Raw genomic sequence first — 21,944 nt, 5'->3', positions numbered from 1 at the left:
ATATATATATATATATATATATATATATATATATATATATATATATATATATACACACACCACATTTTCTTGATCCATTCATCTACTGAGAGGTATCTGGTTTGGTTCCATATTTTAGGTATGATAAATAATGCTGCAATTAACATGGTTGTGCTGGTACCTTAAATATGGAAACAAGAGGTTTTCTTTGTTGTTGTTTTGTGTTTGTTTTTGTTGGTTGTGGGGCTTGAACTCTGAGCTTGGGTGCTGTCCTTGAGCTCTTCAGCTCAAGGCAAACACTCTACCACTTGAGCCACAGTGCCACTTCTGGTTTTCTGGTGGTTAATTAGAGATCAGAGTCTCCTGGACTTTCCTGCCCAGGTTGGCTTTGAACCTTGATCCTCAGATCTCAGCCTCCTAAGTAAATAGGATTACAGACATGAACCACCGGCGCCCAGCTTGTTGTTGTTTTTAATGTACTATGTGAAGTTACCTCCTTTTTCTTTCATTCCCACCCCCCCATGCAGCCTATCCCTTGTTGTCACTGTATTTAATTTTGGTACCCTGTGTATTGTATATACATTTATCTGAATTAGGGAAGGGAAGGGAAGAACAACAAAATGGTGAGACAAAAGACAAAGGGCAAACCAATCCAACAGCAAAGCTCACAAGACAATATGTTGGAAATGAACTTCACAACTTAAAGGAAGGCATTGTGGGGGAGAGAAAGTGGGAGAAAAATGAGGAAGTGGGTAACAAGTTCTACAAGAAATGTACTCACTACTTTACATATGTAACTATAACCTCTCTGTATATCATCTTGACAATAAAATTAATTTTTAAAACATGTATATGTTTACCTGCTCTGAGTCTTGACACACAGACTCTTAAGAAAAGTTATAGTGTCTTCCCCTCTGGTGTTGAAGGCCACTATGCAGACTGGATATAGGAGTTCAGAAGCCCTTTGGAAGAGAATCTCCTTGCATTCTTCAGGGACATCCCCCACCACAAAATAGTAAATTGATTCAATCTGCAAGACAGTGGCACCAATGGTTTATTTTCCTGACACACCTTAGCCTTGACCTGAGCTCAGCAGCAATACATTAGCAATACATTATCTATAAACTGACAGGATTTTTTTTCTTTAATGGGCAGAAAGCATAGTGACCCTGTTCAGTGTTCTGTGAAGACACGGGAAGGTACAGGTAGCAAATGAGAGATTCAGAAAGATCCATGGCAGTGGCTACAGTCTCAGGCAGTGCAGGACAAGAATATGATTGGCCAATTTGGAGTACAGACTCCCTATGGAGCCATAAGTACATTCCACAGGTTAGGAAAATTTATTTTAAAGCCAATAAACAAAATTTTGGACTAGCCTATAGGGTAGAAAGCTGATTAGACATTTCTCAAGGTGGTGTCAGATTTCTACAATGCAAACTCATATAGCTTCAATCTGAGGCATAATGTAGAAAGGAGAACATGTTCCCAGCTACTTCATCCCCTGATCCAATCTCACTAGCAAAACATATACCTGGGGAGAGAAGATGATTATGGTCTTATGCAATTCATCAGGAGCCTGGACTGCCCACCAGGTCTTGCCCTACACTAATACCAAACCAGGAGCAGAAGGAGGAACAACTTGTGTAAGGATACACATACACATGCATATATTAAAACTGGGATTTTGAAAAATGTTTACCTAACCAAGGTAAAGAACAATTCTAAAACAGTTCTCCCTGCCTTTTAGAGAAATGTAAAGGTCAAGAAACGAGGACCCTATGATAACTGTCTCCCCACAAACTCAATCATAACCATTCCTGCTCTTCCCCAAGATTCTGCTTCCCTGTGTTTATCTCTCCTGCCACTTATGAGTTCTGCTACTTCAGACAAGTGACCTAGTTTCAGCTTCTTCACTTGTGGAAAAAAGAAGGGCATGCAGTTTATTCTTCATGACTGAGTTTTAAGAAAATGATCTACACTTATGTATGCATGTATGTGTTTATATAAATCTCAGAGTAAAAACTGAAGAGGAGCCAGGAAGACACATCACTGCAACCTGCCCCTCCAAACATCCTAATGGTTTGTACACCCCTCCAATTGTATTGGATTTAAGGAATAAACAGGTTTTACCACCCCTTTCAGATTTATGGCCCTCTTCTTGATTTAATTTCACACCTTCATTGGCTGAAAATAGCAAATGGTCATCACATTTTCAAATCTGGGACTTAAAAACTCATTAGCAGAGAAAAGTTGACCCATGATTGGTTTCCCAGTTGGTTAGGAGCCTCTGTCTTCAGCTGACAGGCAGAAAGTATCCTCAAAAGAGCAGAGGGGCTGGGGGCAAGAGCCAAGGCTAGGAATGAGGAGAAGGTGAGAGTATGGGCTGAGACCAACAACAACCCTCCTCCAACATATACCAGAAGTCTCTTCCCTGCTCTCTCTCTCTTTCTCAGCTCTCTGACACCAAAAGAATGACTAACCTAATTAATAATGGGCAAATGAATACTTTTCAAAAGGAGTAAAAAAAAACGATGGCTAATAAGAAATGTGCAACATCCTTACTCATAACGGAAATGAAAATCAAAACATCACTGAGATTTGACCTCACCCCAGTCAGAGGGCCATAATCAAGAAAACAATAAAGGATGTGGTGGTATTAAGAGACCCTTATACAATGTTGGAAACGAATGTAAATTAGTAGGGCCACAATGGAAATTAGTATGGAGGTTCTATATAAAATTGAAAATAGAACTACCATATGATCTAGTTATACCACACCTGAGCACATGTCTGAAGGAATGTAAGTCAAGATACCTGTACATCAATTTTTTTATACATACTGAAAACAGTAGCCAAGATATGGAATTAACTGTGCCCATAATATGATGTCTGGCATCAGATTGGCATATATGCACAACTTACTCAGCTATAAAAGGTATAAAACTATGTTGTTTGCAGAAAAATGAAGTAAAATTATGTCAAGTGAAATAAGCCAGACTGAGAAAGACAAATACTACAAGTTTTCCCTCATATTTATATATATATATATATGTACAGAAATATATATATAATCTAGTCCTTTAAAAATGAGTCACAGGAATGTAAAAACAGATTCGGTTTGGGAGAGGGAACTAGCAGGAGAAGGGAGGTGAAAAGAGAGGGTGAAGATAGAATAAATATAGTTGAAGTACTTTATACACAAAACAACCATGAAATGTAATTGTTTTAAGAAGTGGAGTATGGAGAATGAGGGGGAGTGAGTTGAATTTGATCGGGGTATACACATGAATGGAAATAATACAACAAAACCCTTTTGTACAACTAATATATGCTAATAAAGAAGAAGGATAGAGTACATCTTGGAAAGTGAAGATGGGGAAGTTGTAAATCTCAGCCAGCCACTTAGGAGGCAGAAAAACACACAGAAACAAAAGCAGCACTCTCCATATTAATGATTAGGTGACTGAATTGTTCCTCCAGCAAACGTACTCTGTGTCAGTGTTCCTCGTGATACATACTACCTCACATGGAATGGACTGGATGTTAGTACATTCACAAAAATCTTCCAGCTAGATCTGTGCCCAAACTTAGCATGAGGGCAGGGTCATCCTGTCCTAAGCATCTAAAAATGACACATGGTTTACGGCAGGAAATGGACAGAGTATCTTCCAGGGTTTGTGAAGTCGGCAGGGAGGTGAGGACAGACATCTCTAGCATCTGGCATGGCAGCCTCTGATGCCTCTTCTCCATTGTGTACTATGTTTTTCTGCTCTGGCAAAAGCCTAAGGATCTGACATTCTTCAGCAGAAATGCTTTTCTCTTGAGATTTAAATAAACTGAAAATTGTCATAGCCTACAATGAATCAGGTGTTCCTTTCCTTTAACTATGGAGTTACCTACTATGCATTATTGTCACCACTCCACTTGTTATATAACTTAAACTTGTTATATTTTCAGTCGACTCTGTTAATCCATTTCGTAAAGGTCCTGGGAGGTGCTTTATAAAGAGGTCAGTCACCTACCCTACCCCCAGTCTCCTGCATACAACCTTTCAGTCTCACATAATGACATTAGGAAAAACAGAAAGGAAGATGAATATGCCACATATAACTAAATTCCCCTAAATGGATAAAGTCCTTCCTAAAGAAAAAGGGCTTTCAGATTGTTATTTGGGGGTAAGAAGCTAAAATGTATTATTTAATACAACAGAGTCATGGAGAATGAATCATTGTTAGTATGTCCAATTTATAGATGAAGACACTGAGGCTTAGGAAAAGTTAATTGACTTGGCCTGGGAGCTTGTTAACCCAAGCTGCCTGAACCCATGAGCTTCAGCCCTGGCTCTCAGCCACCCATTGTCTTGGCTCTTGGCAAGACTAGGCACCTATTAGAGATGAAAACCAATCTCAGAACTAGAAAAGCAAAGTCATGGGGCAGGGAAGGTAGCCAAGAAAGTCACTCTTTTTACTTTCTGGGCTTCCCATCAGCCAAGAGTTCAGATTCCTACATCTGACATCAACACTGCTGACCAGAAGTTGGGTCCATGAAGTTGGGGGGGGGGGGAGGAGGGTATAGGGAAGGGTCTTCATGGGAATCTCCACCCCTTAACCAGTACCTTCAAGATCCTGTAGGAGGCGGGCCATTTCTAAGACTTAGCAGCAGCAGACAGACCAGGAGCTGCTTCCTCACTGACCAGCATTTCTCTAAGGTGAATGCACACTTAATTTGATAAAAATGGTAGGCACATGGACTCTATTCAGCCTCTTTAGAGTGAGTCAAAAGCTATCACCACCTTATATACCATAAATAGGGTGGTACCTTTATGTTTTTACTTGCAATGTCCCATTCTGTCTGGGCCATTCATTCTGCCACTTCTCATAGGAAAACCATGCATTCTGCACAGTTAAGGAGACCTGGACATCTTCCCAGCTGCAGTGTGGGCAAGAAAAAAGAAATAGGGAGTGTCTGCTTCTACTCTGACTGTCCTGTGCCAGCCTGTTGAAACCTGCTCTCTCACTGCCAAAGTCTCCTGGTACAAAACCACTCTCCCAAGGAGCAAAAATGAAAGCCAAGCAGAAGTGCAGCAAGAGGGCTAGCACAAATTTGTCTTTCTCATCATACAACTTTGACCACTACAGCATTTTGGGCCAACTCCAGATGCTGGAATTTGACTTTCAGATACTCCCTGAGCCTGTGGCAGCCCTTTTTGGCTTGGCCTACTTTGATTTTCTCTACCCTTCCATGGTAGTGATCATTTCTCATCATCAATACTAAATCAATTCAAACTGGTTTACTCAGATCCCTCCCAAAACTTTTGAACTTACTTACTTTCTGTCCTCCAAGCTTCAGGGTCCTTGTCCTAACATATCATCTGCCGGAGTCCCACAAGGCCTAGCAAAGTTGTTTCTTTGCTCCTGCATAGACTATAAAAATACCTCAACGTATGCCACATCTTAAGGATGGGAATCAACAATGTGGGGCCCACATTTATCTCCCAAACTCAAGAATATCCATGTTATTGCCTTTCTATTCCTTCAATATTCAACAAAATTCAAAGAGCCCTTATTAGGCATTAGGGACACAAAAATAAAAATGTTTGATGCCTGCCCACACCACTAAGAGAAACAAATGAAGTGCCATGGACTGATGGGGCCCAGCCATCATCTTGCAGCCCAGTGGAACAGGCTCCTATGGCATCATAGGATTGTCTCTGACTCATCCATTCAATCTTACAATAGTATGATTTTACAAACAAAAAAACCCAGATGTGTGCCATCAGGTAGTTGAAAGGCCGAGGGAATAAACCTGGAAAGGCAGATGTCCTGTAGACATCCTAGAACCAAGTCTCTGGATAAACAGCCTTATCCTTCCTATGAACCCTAGCGGGCTACCTAGGCTTCCAGGGCTTCCAGGATTCCAGGGCTACCTGGCTCATTGCCTCTCCTCATGAAGGCCAAGGAAGTTACCAACTTCCATAAGACATATTTCTTGAAACAAATGGAACTGGAAAACAGAAACAGTGCTAGCCAGCACAGCTGGGCACTGAGGCTGCCAGCCCCTCACCTGTCAAACGTTTCCTCAACAGCCCCCAAGTTGCCCTTCTCATGACTATCTCCTTTCCTACAGAATGCAATAATAACCCATCCATCAAGAGTGTCTTCAAGTGTTCTTATCAGAAACATAGTTTAAAGAGCCCACCTGGGCTCTTTTTAGACTACCAGGTTCACTGTTAATTGTCTCTCCTTGTTCAGGCTTTCAGGCCCACTATAGTTACAAAGCCTAGTTCTGAAGATGCCCACTGGCCTACTCTGCATGTGAACTTGACACAAAAAGAACAGACTTGAGTGTTAATATTTAGACATAAGATAATGCCTACTTTCTTGGTTCCTCTAATGGCCCACTCATGAAAAGAGTTGCTAATTCAAAGCAAGCTGTCATTAGTAGTCAAAGTCCAGGTGTTTATATATACTGTTCAAAGGTTCCTTACGCTTTAAGTTACTGCTGTTCCTAGGAGATTGAAGCTACATGAATGAATGTGAAGCTCACTGGGATGGACGTGGCATGTATGGAGCAGAGGAACTGACTTTAGGGGAACCTATACTACCCTCTTTTCTATGCATACTCTTTTTTACTCCCCATATACTATAGTTCATGGTAGTTTTATACATGAGGTTATTACGTTTACTAGAATTTTCTTGGGACCACCCAAAGATAGGGACTATAGATGGTAGAACTCTGTGATTTGTATATGCTTTTTCTCTTCTATGGAGTTTTCAGGTTGCACTATATGATCAGTGCCATGAGCTTCTTTCTTCTTCCTCTTCTGTAGAACTCCCTGGAACTCGCTGAAATTGTTCCAGATTTTCTAGGGTAGGGATAGACCACAAAGAGACAAGAGGTATAAATAAAGGAAATAAAAGAAGAATTCAAGGTCATTGGAGACAGGTGGCTAGAGTTAGCTGAAGCAATATAGTTAGGTTCACAAAGAAAGAACATACTTGTGCATGTACATACACACATGCATGCAAACAAAGCCCAGGAAATGTTTCATTTCTAGAATGCTTATTAAGGTGTCCAGGTACTTGGAATTTTACAGATGTTGAAACAAATGTGAGGGCCAAAGATCAACGTAGCTTATGTTTGGTTCTCTGTTAATGGAAAACATTTATTCATTGGCCTTTGTGAAGAAAATGTGTTTCCAATTTCAAGCCATCATCCTCAGGTTTGATAAGAGAAGGCTGCTAGAGCCATTATTTAGGATTATCCTGGTGCCAGTGCATGGCCTCCTTGTCCAAAAGGGACTTCTAAAAGTAGCCAGGGAAAACTTGAAACCTAAATAAACCCCATATTTCCATGGAAGAGCAAACAGCTACATATTAAATATCTGTTTCCCAAAGGCATGCAGATCTACAACTGCAGGGGAAGCCAAGGCTGGCCAAGGAACTTCTTCTGCCAGAGTACTTTCCCATCATCTCATGACTGTCCTGAATATTTCCACACTACAGTGCTTCACACAACACTTGGCCTGTGGCTGAGACATAAAATACCACTATTTAATCACTTCTTCATGGTAAAATTTTATTTCCCAAAGGTCCCTTTTAAGTTTCTATATCAGTACAGTAGCAATAAAAAAATGAGTGGACTTACCAACTGGGATACATTTTATCCTGGAAAGCACAGGATAGCTCCATCTTATGAAGAGGAACTAAGAATGGTACAGTACCATAGGGGCTGGAGAAACCCTATTTTCCCATCCTCTCATTCTCCCTATTTCCTCATCTCTATGTCATCATTCTTGGAGGAATCTTCCAAGAACAAGAAAGAAAAGGGCAAGAGTAGAATTAATGAGTTAGCGATGACCAGTGATGGCCTCATTCTTGTGGGTAGCATTTGCCTCCCTCTTATTGGCAACTCCACTCACCACTCAGAGGGAGCCTTATTAGGCTCATGGGACAGATATCAGGCCCAGTTTTGCCATCATCAAGGCTGCCACTTTGATCTCTTTCTGAGGCACAGAACTTCTTTCTCAACAGGTTGCAAATTGAGAGGTGAATAAGATTATGACCTATGAGCTCTTGAATTTCAGTGCTAGGGTCTCTGTGGAAGGCTCTGGAGCTCTACCAGGAGGGGACCCAGGCCAGTTGAAAGGTAAAAATAGTGAACATGTAGAGTTAAGATTGTAATCACCTTAGGGAACTGGGCTAGCCATGGATACACTTACAGTTTTGTCATTGGCAGCTTCCAGCAGAGCCTCCAAGCTGCTATCCTCAAGCATAATCATTGGCTCAAAAATCTTTTTTTCAACCCAACTGATGGCAGCAGCTATGGATTGTTCAGTCACAAGAGTAGCATGATCCTGCCACTTAATGGGCTCTTGAGAAACCCTGAAAGGAACCACATGGAGCAGTCACCAAGCAGTGGTAGTCTAATGGCCATGAACAGTCATTGAGCATCATCTTGACAATAAAGAAGACACAGCTTCAGTCCTCTGAAAGATACCAACAAACTGTGTGAGCTGGTTAAGATAAGTCTATCTTGTTCAGGAAAATATGCTTGCTTTTTTCCATTAGTTACTTTTTTGAAAAAAAAATGAAATTATTTTGGCTTCAGCAGAGAAAATCTGGTTAACCATTTAGTTGAAAGCTTGGAAATGATGGATGGATATCCCCACATATGTACATCTCAAAAAGAGGAGCCATTTTAACTTATCTGTGCTTATAATTGCAAATAAATTGGACTTATTGTCCACTACAGCCCACTTCCACAACTAGAACTGGCTCACCTGTAGCCTCTCTGTGTGGCTTCTGTGGGCTAAGAAATCTGAATGATTAATATGCTAGAGGAAACATTCCAAGAAGGCAAAACTGGTACATGTTTCAGCACTAATTCCTCTAATATTAAACGTGAAAATGATCTGAGATAGAACATCATTATGCACCGTCCCCAAAATTGTCTTCTATTTTGCTGAAAAGGAAAAAGTTCATTATTAGATTCTACCCCCACCCCAATCTCCTCTAATCCAGATGTTTCTTGTCAGAGAACTACAACCCTACTGCTGTTCCAGATGAGAAGTTAACACTGATATCTAAATTCTCATGATTCCAAGAATCCATAAATAATTGATCATGAAAATGGTGAAATATGAGAAATTCTATAAAGGCAGCCAGCCACCTGTTGTTCTGCTTAAAAGGGTCAACTCGCAGGAGAGGTCAACTTCAGTTGCAAATTCAGTCTGGAAGAACCGTAAAATATGTGGCCCGCGCATTCATTTCCCAAGCAAAAGTCTAAAATGAGGAAAGATATTTGGTTTTAAATTTGTATTGAATATCAATATATCATTCATATTCTCTTACTTTGGCCTTCCCATGCATTCAAGAAAAGTCTTGTTTCTAAATCTCTTTTAATATAAAAACTCAGATGTTCCAAGGAAAGCAGATATGGTTCCTAAGATTTATTCACTGAGGAATTTCTGTGAAACTGTACATTCTAGGAGACCATAAGACAACACTTCCTCCCTTACCATAAAGCTAGCTGTATTTGCTAGGCTACTTAATTCCAAATAGGTGCCAATGGCATAATGCTTCACTGAAATTAATGCTTTTCTCTGGGAACTTACCATATGATATTGAACTTGGTTATTTGAGCCACTTGCTCTTGGAAGACCATTGTCAAAGCGTCTCGGCACAAATTAAGCTCTGACTCTAGAACATCACTGAAATCCAGCACTATGGTGATACACTGTTCCAATATGACACCAAAAATCTGCCGGCTATTGCTGGTGAGCCATTCCATCCGCTGCCTGTAGCTCTCTGCAGCTTGTGTCAAATAGTCCATAAACGGGTAGATCAGTTCTGATTTTGCTGTCAGCTTAATAAAAACAAAACAGTAAGACAGCTCCAAAATAAGTCATCTGAAACACAGTCATGCTATCAAGAACTGTGCATTTAAAAACAATTGTGTAAATGGCCTTCCACACCTGCAGGGTCCAGGAGGAAAAGTCTAGCCTTTCAACAGAAAAACCACTGGATGATTCCCCACAGAAGAAAAGATGATATGATCTGTTCAAAATACAGCATTCAAAAAAAAAGATGCTTCCATATTGGCTTTTATTTTTATAGTGCTAGATTATTAGAAAATGGGCACTTATTGGCACTTCTAAGAAATTAAATAGAAAAGAAGGAAAGCTGTCAAAGGCAGGAGAAAAATAAGTCCTGCTAAAACTTTTCTTTTTTTTTTTTTTGGGTCCGGTCGTGGTGCCTGAACTCTGGGCCTGGGCGCTGTCCCTCAGCTCTTCAGCTCAAGGCTAGCGCCTTACCACTTGAGCCACAGCGCCACTTCCGGCTTTTTTTTTCTTTTTGCTTATGTGGTGCTGAGGAATCGAACCCAGGGCCTCAGGCATGCAAGGCAAGCGCTCTACCACTGAGCCACCTTCCCAGCCCCCCTGCTAAAACTTTTAAGTACAACATGCCAAAAATATTTCTGAAAATGCTTCTAAACAGGCTAGAATATCTGTCTAGCTTCCTTTGTGGGACATTAGCCCAGTTATCCATCCTCCTGCTCATTATCTTGGTCCCTGTGTCCTAGGCCAAGCTCCCCTAAACCTGAATCACACAGTCACTCATAGTGGCCACTGACATGTCTAGGGCTGTCCCTAAAACGTGAAGACTTGCAAGCAATTTTTGTATGCATAAATATTCAGTATTTTTTTAAAAGCAAGCATATTTTATAAGGCCTTTTAGGGGCTAGGGAGGAACAAGACAGAAAAAGAGTAAGAAAAAGTTGTGCCTTGTTCTGTGACAAACCAAATTTTAAACTTTTAACAACTCCCAGAACATACCCAAATACCTAAATTGGTCATGAAAATGTGCTTTCTGGATGTGCCACATTTTTATGTCTCATCTCTAAACCCCGTCCCATGGTCTACCCATGTCTGCCAAGCTCATTCCTCAAGGTCCAGCATCACTTCTCCACTGCTCCTCTTGCCCTCTTCAGTCAGGATTCTAATCTCTCTCACCAACCCCCACCCTCTACAATCTAGAAACACATGGATCACAGGGGATAAGGAGATGGAATATGGAGTGAGGTGGTAAAAAGACAGATGTTTCTAATAGTTCCTCAGTGAGTTTAGTGCGGTTCAGTTTTAAAATAGAACATGACAACAAACTCAGGGTTCTACAGAGATTCTTGCTTAGGGCCAAGTTTACTTTAGAAAGTAATTTTGTAAAATAAAGTCATTCCTTTATATCCATAGGTTTTGTGTGGATAAACCAACCTGGGATTCAACCAATCTGGATTCAGAACATAAAAAACTTTTGTATGTGTACTGAATATGTAGCAGTCTTTCTCCATTTTATTATCTAAACAATACAGTATGTGAACTATTTACATAGCCATCTACATTGTATTGCATACTGTAATTTATTTAAAGAAGATTTAAAGTATACAGGAGGATATGAACAGGTTCTGTGTAATTACTATGTCAAATCATATAAGAGACTTGAGCATTCTTGGATTTTGGTATCTTCCAGGGATCTGGGAACTTATCTCTCACAGATGCCAAAGGAATATTGTATTACAAAGTTACAATCCTAGTTGTACATGGATACACTTTGATATGAACAAATATCTACTTATGGACATGATATAGCATGTGTTTCCTTCAGAGATTAATGTCTATTCCTTTATTCTCTTATTTTTGAAGCAGAAGAAAATGTTGATATATAAATGTTTTCATCTCTGATCAAGAGCTTCCTGCACTAATCTCTTATTGGTCAAGGCTTCCTTTCCTAGCTTCTTGTTCATGACTTCTATCACTCTTCAACTAGCCAAAGTAAACCTTCAACTTGAACCTCCACATGATCCGTGATCTGATGTAACCCCAGTATCTTAGTTCAGGACCTGCCCATCAAAGGAACTCTGACTTACATTGTATATTTTGCCATCTTGTGTTGTGAAGGACCGTGGAAACAGGCCCTCCGCATACCGAGAAGTCACAAGTCTCCCCAGAGAAGTCACATAATCTGCATTTTTATAAACATAATAAAATGATATATTATCAAACATTTTTATTTCTTAATGTTTTCCTTTGGTACATTTAAAGTATATCCTCAAAATTATCAACAATGTATAATGCTTTGCATTCCATTCTAAATCATGAAGTATTTCTAGGTGCTGTGATAAATGAAGCTGTTCATAGAATGAGTAAATAGGGCAGGACAACAGTTTGTTTCCATTTACTTCTGTCCAGAATGATTAGGGCAAAGGTAAAATAGAAATTGTGTTAATTCCTAAAACCTTTTATTGAAGACTTGGACTTAATTTTCAGAACTTAAAAACTACAACTTAGATACTATCTATTGTTTTTTTCAGGTGGAGGTTGGTGATGAAATAAGTGAAATGAAGCAAACCATAGACTTGAAATAGCCAAACACAATGTCAGAACCACAAGATTTTGTGCTCATCAGAATATAAGTGCAGCTGTGTAAGCATCCATTGTCTGCACTCACTAATCACCACTACATACTAAATACAGTGCTTACAGCAAGCAAATACAATGTTGCCTAAAGCATATTACTACTCCTTCATTGAACTTCCAGAGACTTGAGAGATGAACTATGACCTGGCAGGGCAGATGAAGTAAGGCTTCTCAGAGATAGATGATTTTATAATGATAATTATTGTGGTTGTGGATACTGTAATCATTAAGTTACAAAAGCAGTATTGTTAGTACCAATACTTCTTTGGGGGATGGGGAAGGGGCAGAACAATGCCCTACTTTAGAAAAGCAGAAATTTTTTTTTTTTTTGGTCCAGTCGTGGGGCCTGAACTCTGGGCCTGGGCACTGTCCCTCAGCTCTTCAGCTCAAGGCTAGTGCTCTACCACTTGAGCCACAGCGCCACTTCCGGCTTTTTTCTTTTTGCTTATGTGGTGCTGAGGAATCGAACCCAGGGCCTCGAACATGCAAGGCAAGCGTTCTACCACTGAGCCACCTTCCCAGCCCCAGAAAAGCAGAAAATTTATAGCTGAATTTATGGTCTCCCTGGCCAGGCTTGGTCCTAAATCACAAGGGATAATAATATTTCCGAGTTTTGATGTTCAACTCTCTCCAGATCAATCTAGAACAGTTACAATTGTTACCAATATAGAATAAAGCTGCCAATAAAAATGATGGAGCATTTGGGTTTTTCTTTGTTTGTTGCTGGTCCCAGGACTTGAACTCTGGGCCTACGCACTATCTCTGAGCTTCTTTCACTAAAGGCTAGTACTCTACCACTTGAGTCACAGTGCCACTCAGCTTTTTCTGAGTAGTTTATTGGAGATAAGAGTCTCACAGACTTTCCTGTCCAGGCTGGCTTCAAACCACAATCCTCAGTTCTCAGCCTCCTGATTAGCTAGAATTATAGGAATGAGCCACTGGCAACTGGCTGAGAATTTGTTTTTTTTTAAATAGTATTTCTGATTGTTAAATAAATAATTCAGAATTACTGAGTGAAATCATAATGGGTGCTCACCAGGTGGGATATTACTAACACATTGAACAGGACAGCTCCTGCAGAGTGGGCTATCTCACACATTGTAAAACACTCAGCAACCTGAACTCCTTGGCTCTCTGTTTCAACAGCATTCCAAGTCAATCATCATAAAAATTTAAAAACCTTAGACCCTCATACATTTTCATGCTTACAGAAGCAGTAGTATTACTAAAAGTAAAGAACCAACACTCTAGCTAGACATGCTGTGCATGCCCCAACATTCATGAGGCTGAAACAGAAAAATCAGGACTTTTAGGTGAGCATGGGCCGCATAGTGAGAACTTGTGTCAAAAAAAAGAAAGAAAAGGGCTGAGTGCATAGCTTTATGGTAGAGTGCTTGTCTGGCATTCATGAGGCCCTGGGTTTGATTCCTTGGTGCCACATAGATGAAAATAAATGTTAAGACATGTTTTAAAAGAGAAGGGGGAGGGTGGAAGGCTTCATAAAATGAAGCATTATACTCACCCAAAACAGACAAGGACTCAAAAAAACAACAACAACAACACCAAAAAAAAAAAAACCCACTTGGCACCAGTGACTCACACCTGTAATCCTAGTTACTCAGAAGGATAAGATCTGAGGATTATGATTCAAAGCCAGCCCCAGCAGGAAAGTCTGAGACTCTCCTTTCCAATTAGCCACCAAAAAAGCCAGAAGCAAATCTGTGGCTCAAGTGGTAGGACAAAAGCAAAAGTGGTAGAGTCTTGGACAAGAGAGCTCAGGAATAGCACTGAGTTCAAATCCCAGGACTGGAAGAGACAAAGACAGGAGACAGAGAGAAAGAGAAAGAGAAATAGAGAGACCCAATGTCTTTGATGAACACAGATGCAAACCTCCCTAATAAAATACTTGGCAACTAATTACAACAATTAATCAAAAAAATCACACTATGATCAAGTTAGATTTATCCTAGGGATGAAAGATTGGCTCAATATATGTAAATCAATAGGTGTAATATAGCACATTATCAGAACCATAGACAAGAATCATGTGATTATTTCAAAAATTGCAGAGAAAGCCTTTGACATAATACAACATTCTCTTTTGATAAAAGCTCTGGAGAAGTTAGGAATAGAAGGAACATTTCTCAACATAATAAAGGCTGTTTATGACAAATCTACAGCCATCATCATACTAAGGATGAAAAACCAAAACTTTTAGTTTTCCTTTAAAATCAGAAACAAGGATGCTTACTTTCCTCCATTCTATTGCAATTTAGTACTGGAGTTCCTAGCCAGAGCAGTAAAGTAAGATAAACATCCGTGCACAGACATATTAACTGAAGTATGGTATATGTATGGGAAGAATTCAAATGGTGTAATTTCTTAGAACATAGAGTCTAACAAAATGAATACCAAGAAGCTAACACTTGAGGTGAGTAGGAGAGAGGCCAAGGGGAGGGGGGAAGACAAATGAAGAAAGGAAGAAGAAGAAAATGAAATAATATTTAATGTATACCACGTGAAACTAGGAAACTTGAAGTGAGTTTAGGATGGATGGGGAGAGAACAATGACAGGGGCAATACAATGCATTGTACTCATAAACCGCCATGTTGAATTATAACCCCTTTATATGACTAAAGATAAGAAAATATAATTTTGAAAAATGAAAGAGAAGGGAAAGAGGGAGAGAGAGAAGGAAGAAGTAGAAAAAGAGGAGGGGAAGGGTGAGGAGGGAGGGAAGGAAGAAAGAAAGGAGAGGAGAGAAGGCAAAAGAGGAGAGGAGAGAATAATTGGTTCCTCCAATACAAAAGGGAATTGCATATCCCAATGGATTAGCAGGACATCTGTTAGGGAATGGATAAACAAAAATAACTTCCATTTAATCATTAAAAAGAACACAATTAAGCCTTGTTAATATTGAACATGAGAACTGACAATCATACTTCTATATAACACACATATGTCTGGAGTGTGTGCACAAGAATTGTCTACTGTTAAGAGATGTGAGATCCAAGTACGGTCAGAGACCTTTTGTTCCAAGGAGCCTTCAAAACTGACCGTGCCTCCTCAAAGGCAACACAGCAGGGTGCTGGCTGCTTGTGAGTGCTATACCTTCACATTGTGGGAATCCAATCTGTGACAAAATCTGTTTCAAGGTCAATTTGTTGCTCTTAAGCCCGTGAAGTTGAAGCCATTGCTCAGATGAAATGAGACTCTGCTTGGCCAAGTCTGTCTTGGTATTTCTCAGTTCCTTCTGCCTCTGCAGCTGCTGCTTTGAGATGACAGGAGACAAGCCTGATTTCTCCATCTCCAAATCAGAATCTAAGTCACAGAGCCCTCCTGTAACAAGAATAATGAAACTTGGATTTCTTAAAACTTGGAATCTAACGTCAACATCAAGATAAGTTTACTATAAATCATAGTATATCCATAAAGTGGAATCCTACTTATCAGTTAAAATTATAAGCTAGACACATTGGCTCAAGCCCACAATCCTAGCTCCTTCGGAGATGGAGATAGAGGGAAATGTGGTTCAAGGTTCACAAAATGGAGGTGAGTAAAAGGAAGTTCTTGAGACTCCATCTCACCCAATATCTGGATGCAGTGGCATGTAACTGTTATCTCAACTGGAGAAACACAATGGCTGAGCACAGTAACACATGACTATCATTCCCGGTGACACAGGAAGCACAAGGAAGAAGACTGCCACCTGAGCCAGCCTGGATATAAAATGTGACCCCACTGCGAAAATAACCAATGCAAAAAGGGACCAGAGACATGGCTTAAGCAGTACCTAACAAGCAGTATGCCCCGAATTAAATCTTCAGTACAAAAAGAAAAAAAATATAGTATATTTGTTGACAAATTAGATGTCTACACATAATACTAAGATGTATCCATAAAATTCAGTATTCATATGTATATATATTTATATATACAAAAAATAAATACCAATAAGTATGTAGGAGTTTTCTCTGTGTTAGTTTTGCCTTCCTTATATTGTTTACATTTCTGCATTATTTGAACAATTCTAAGGTAGGATTGACTTCTAAAACTAGAAAAATTTCCCATTTTGGAAAACAAGCACTCTCCCCAGAAGTTGTACTATGCAGATGTATTCCAGATATAACCACACCTGGCATTTTTAATCCAATGATGGATAATGCAAACACGATGCTGAGAGGAAGTATTTATACCTGGTGCCCAGGCAGAATGGCTGAGAGGTGATGGCAGGTAGAAACCAGACCATAGCTCAACTCCACTGGAACACGTATATCTACCTCATTTTCTAAGTTTTTGCTCTAAAATTGGACTTAATCATTCTGGCTCATGGAGCCAGCTGTGCTAGGATCAACTGATCTCATGTGTGACACACTAAACTTTTTCTCAACCAGTCTCAATATAGCTACTATACACAAGAGGTAGGGAGTAGCCAAACTTTAATGCAATCTTAACCCACTCACCAAAATGGACAGAAAGTATAGAAAACTCTGGGCTGTAAACCTTCTCAAAGATAAAAATACTCTCTTTTGCCATCCCTAAAACTGTATTTTGTGAAAGGCTCAATGTTATATATGACATGAAAATTCAGTCAAAGATAAAAATCAGCTGGATCCAAGCCAGGAAGGTTTTGTGGAAAAAATATTATCATAAGCAAACACTTGTATAGCATTACCATATATATGGTAGATATTTCATCCTTGTAAAAGTTCATGAGATAGGTATATTCTTGCTCCCATTTTACAGATGTGAAATCTAAGACTAACTTGCTTGCAATCTCATGGCTGGTAGGAAGGGTAACTAATATTCTTTTTTTAATTTATTTACATTGTAAAGGTGATGTACAGATACAATTACATAAGTCAAGTACAATTATTTTATAACAAGTACTTTTATTTTATAACAGTGTCACCTCTTCCCTTGTTTGTAGTTAGCATTCTTACTCAGGCAGTTCAGCTGCAAAATCTGTGTTCTGTGACTTATAATAGCAACAACTGAAACAGCTTCCATTTTATTTCAAAGACTTCTCATGTCCATATCAGAGCACTGGTAGTTCACGAGTAATCCTAGCTACTCAGGAATCTGAGATATAAGGATCCTGATTGGAAACCAGCTTCAGAGAAAGCTTCAGCTTTCTCTCTGGGATCTGTCCACAAAGACTACAGCTAAAGTTAGAAAATTTCATGAGACTCTTGTCTCCAATTAACCACCAAAATGCCAGAAGTGGAGCTTTGTAGTGGGCAGAAAAAGATAATGGACAGTGCCCATACCTGTTCTACTTCAAGAAGTGATTGGACCTCTCTTTGATAACATACTTGCATACCCTAAGCTATGACTAGTGCAGGAACAGACATGAGGAAAATGGACATGTGAAATTATCTAAGTGTCATTCTCATTTGCTAATTCCATTTTGTCTTACTATAAGCACTTTCTTATCCCCAAATTCCCAGTCATAGGAATCTGTGGAGTTTAGAATAAATCACAGGACATGAAAGTAAAGGATAATAATGCTTCAGCTTTCTCTCTGGGATCTGTCCACAAAGACTGCAGCTAAAGTTCTTTTTAAATTAGGTCAGTTGTTCCTATAGAAACAAGTAAGGGAAGTTCAGAAGAAAGATTTCTGATTATTTCATCATTTCCAGTTAATCTTTCTCTTCCTTGAAACACACCCATCTCATATATTGTTCTTGCTGGAGAGTGCCACTTGTTAGATTTTAAAAGGAATACATCTATAAAAACTGCTCTAATAAGGTAGAGTCTACACCCTTGAAGAGGAGTTCAGAAGAGTCAAACATGTTTCATTTTTAAATCAAAGGGACAAGATCTTTAAATCCTTTTTTATTTGTTAATTTTAATTTAATTAAAAAGGACACATTCTTGAGCCTACACAAAGCATCCAAATTCTCCAGTTTAGCTAAAGTACATGTCCCAGTCTCTTTTGTGCTCATATGTGCCTCTGTGGGGTGGGCGGGGGGGGGCACTGTCCTTCAACTTTTTTTTTTAAGGTTAGCACTCTACCATTTGAGCCACATCTCTACTTCCAGCTTTTTAATGCTTAACTGGAGATAAAAGTCTCAAACTTTCCTGCCCAGAGTAGCTTCATACCACAATCCTTAGATCTCAGCCTCCTGAGTAGCTAGGTTGAGCCAGCAGCTCCCAGCTCATATGACTTTTTAAATTTTTTTAGACAAATGATCAATTCTATTGGAGAACCTGTATGACTCATAATGAGTCAGACCTTAAAGCTAGGAGTTTACAGCCTGAGAATACCTGTAATTTCAGAAATGAAAGGAACTAAAAAATGGAACTTGGCCAGAAAAAAGAGAGAGAGAGAAAGAGCATCTCCCAACAGAAAGGATCTTCTACTGAAATGGGATAAAGAACTCTTTGCCAGAGCAAGGAAGTTAACAGGCTTCCTTGAGCAGCCCCTCCACACACACACACACACACACACACACACACACCATACACACACACCATACACACACACCATACACACACACCATACACAGCTTGCTTGCTTTCCCACCTCAAGCTCATCCCAGACTGTTGTCCTGTATGGAATCTTAGCCTGCTCCACTGAGCTTCTACAGCTGACCTCAGCAACCTCCACAGCTTCTCCTAGGAAAGCCTTAACTTGCTTTAATATTTCATCCCTGTGGCCTTAGACACTTCAGATTTGTCCTCTCTAGACTAAAAGGAGAGTCCATGACTCTCAGTACAGTGTAGGAAGGTTGAGATGAACTAAATTGATCATTCAAAACTACTAAGAGAATCCTAATTTTTTGTCTCAAATAAGGCAAACATTCTCAATTCTAAGAAAGTTAAGATCAGGAAATAGCTATTTTTCCAAAACACAGATATTATTTTCTGGATGAAATCATGCTACTTATTAAAGGTTTTCTTCATCTAAGGTTTCTTAAAAATAGAAGAAGAACCTAGAAGTCAGAAACAACACATATCCTAGTTGAGCAATGATACAAGGTTAAAATGCTATTCCAAGAGATCTAGAGTTTGGACAAAAAGGAAAGGTTTTCCTTAGTAGAGTAGGAAATGAAAAGGGGAGAAAGTGAAAATGAAAGTCGTGGGCAGACAAAGGTTTTGAGAAAAATAGAAAGGTAAATAAGCACAAATCCAAAGGCCCAGACCAAAGGAAGTAGGAGTTCCCAGACAAGTACAGACTGGTGCTGCTGATTTCCTGCCCATAGTGGGCAGTCAAGAGATGCCCCATAGCCTTTTTGGGGTGAGAGTCTTATGGAAGTCCCCATACCCTAGGAGAGAAGAATTAATGATCAGAGCCCATTAATTCTGCTAAACTATGTAGTAAGCTTTATGTTCAGTATCCCGAACTTCCTGTATGCCTGTTAGTTTCTGAAAAAGAGATCATGGCTAGATAGATATATCTTGTGATTTATGTGAGTTTTGAAATATGATTGTTCTAGGAAGAAAGGAAGCTGGGATAGTGCTCTCTGCTGTATCCTGTTACAATTCTTAATAACCACCCCCTTAATCTTTCTGTTCTTGAAAGGCAAGGGCAGCCTATGATCATCAGCTCCAAAAATGCTGGCAGAGCTAAATAGGTTTAAATGGACTGTCCCACTGTTCCGAAAATAGGGCCATTAAAAGAAAACCTAGGAATAATTGAAGTGCTTTAGGGGATAGATCATTGCTGAGGAAAAAAAGAAGATAAAAAGAAATAAAGAAATGGACAGCCCCCAAGAAGATGAAAGGAAAATCTCTACCCAGAAAAAAAACAAACCTAATTATTAAGTTTTATGACCATTATTAAAAAGAGTGAAAGAGTCAAATGCTGATGATGCTGGAAGCCTGTAATCCTTAACTACTCAGGAAGCTGAGATATAGAATCAAGCCTCACAGCCAGCCTGAACAGACTAATCCATGAAATTGTTATCTTAAAATAACCAGCAAAAAGCCCGAACTGGAGGTGTTGCTCACATGGCAGAGCACCAGCTAGGAGTGGAGACAGTCAAGGGGGAGCGAAAAGCCCTGAGCTCAAACCCCAGTAACAAAGAAAGGAAGAGAGAAAAAGAGAGGGGAGAGGGAGAGACAGTAAAGAAGGAGGAGAGAAAGAAAGGAAAGAAGGGAGGGAGATGGGGGGGGAAGAAGGAAGTAAAAGGAAAAAAAAAGTGACACGTGATTGTGAAAACCTTGTATGAATGGAGCTGGAGGCTTTTCCAGGACTAAAAGCGGTGAGACCCCTCGGGGAAGCCGATCATTTTGGGGTTGTAGCTCCTCCTATCTTACTGTTGGACATGTCACCTGGCGGGAAAGCAGATCATTTGGGGTTGTATCCTCCTATCTTATGTTGGGCATGTCACCTGGCTCTCCAAGTGGATGCCAAGAACTTATTTCAGCGCTGTGGGGCTGAGGCACAGGCTTGGAGGAGGAGCGGGTTCCCCAGCGCAGGTGCTGCGGGTGGGCCCGGGAGGCAGGGGCGGTGCTCTGGAGGAGGAAGGCCAGGTACCCGTCTCCGGGCCTGAGCCTACCACCACACAGGTGAGTTTGCCCCGGGTGGCCGCGTTTTCCCAGAGTGGGCTGTGCATAGGCCAAGAGGGAGCTCAGTCCAGTCGGGAAGCCGGGCGCCGCCTCAGGGGTCCCTGACTGGAAAGGACGGCGTCCCCACACTTACTAGGTAGGTAACGTGTGAAGGAAGCAAACGGCTCCGGTTCAGCAGCACCCCCCTCCCCGCCCCCCACCTCCGAGGCCCGTCTGGCCCGTGGAGGCGGGCGAGGTAAGCGTCGCGCTGGTGGGCCAACCAGCCACCCGCACCGTCCAGGCGTGGGCGCTCCACGGCGGCCGGTAAGGTTCCAACGCCGCGTCGCGGTGGACGAACGCGTCGCCGCAGTTGCTCGGACACGGCCAATCGGGGCGCGCGACTCGCTAGTCAGGCCCCGCCTTCCCGGAGCTCACCGGGCGATGGGGGTCTGCTGAGGGGGCTCTCGACACGCTGCAGCTAAAAGTGTGGAAAACGACAGTCAAGGACCACCGAGGACACGCACACTCCCAGCAAGGGGCCACGCCAGAGGGACAGGGAAGGTGGCTGGTCTCCAGCACCTGTGATCACTGGGAACGTTAACGGGGAGAATACTAATGAATTAGGCTAACAAGCAAATACACATGTGAGCCCTGGTAAACAACCACAACAGCAGATGATGGGAAAAGGGAGAGGCAAGCAGACTGCAGGAAACCTGCATCTTTCCGTGTGCAGAATGCTCAGCCCTGCATCATTTAATTTTTCGCTTCAACTCTGTGAAATAGTTTTAAAATTGTACAGTTAAGTTGAAAAGTTGGAATGGTTTTATAGCTGCCGTTTTGTAGATTTACAGTTTTACAGCTTTGGAAGCAGAATGTATGAGGAGGAAGAGGAGGAGGAGGAGGAGGAGGAGAGGGAGGGGGAAGAGGGGGAGGGAGAAGGAGAAGGAGAAGAAGAAGAAGGATCCTATTTATAGACTTCTTTGAAGGTGGAGA

At 40.7% G+C, this 21,944-nt stretch overlaps 1 protein-coding gene across 1 annotated transcript in view; it reads right to left on the bottom strand.

Annotated features, from left to right (window-relative positions):
* Positions 1–15,767, bottom strand: part of Vwa3b (von Willebrand factor A domain containing 3B) — a 192,506-nt gene extending 176,739 nt beyond the window's left edge. Inside the window, exons 1-5 of the mRNA XM_013019731.1 lie at positions 15,567–15,767; positions 11,905–11,999; positions 9,596–9,846; positions 8,201–8,363; positions 840–1,009 (exon numbers count right to left, since the gene is read on the bottom strand). Coding sequence (XP_012875185.1) covers positions 840–1,009; positions 8,201–8,363; positions 9,596–9,846; positions 11,905–11,999; positions 15,567–15,762 — 875 coding nt within the window. The 5' untranslated portion in view covers positions 15,763–15,767. The remainder of the gene's footprint in view (positions 1–839; positions 1,010–8,200; positions 8,364–9,595; positions 9,847–11,904; positions 12,000–15,566) is intronic.
* Between the last annotated feature and the right edge of the window lie 6,177 nt (positions 15,768–21,944).

The sequence above is a fragment of the Dipodomys ordii genome, unplaced genomic scaffold (assembly GCF_000151885.1).
Source record: "Dipodomys ordii isolate 6190 unplaced genomic scaffold, Dord_2.0 Scaffold47, whole genome shotgun sequence".
Lineage (NCBI taxonomy): Eukaryota > Metazoa > Chordata > Mammalia > Rodentia > Heteromyidae > Dipodomys > Dipodomys ordii.
The sequence above is the reverse complement of the archived record's forward strand: the minus strand, read 5'-3'. Positions and strand labels throughout refer to the sequence as shown.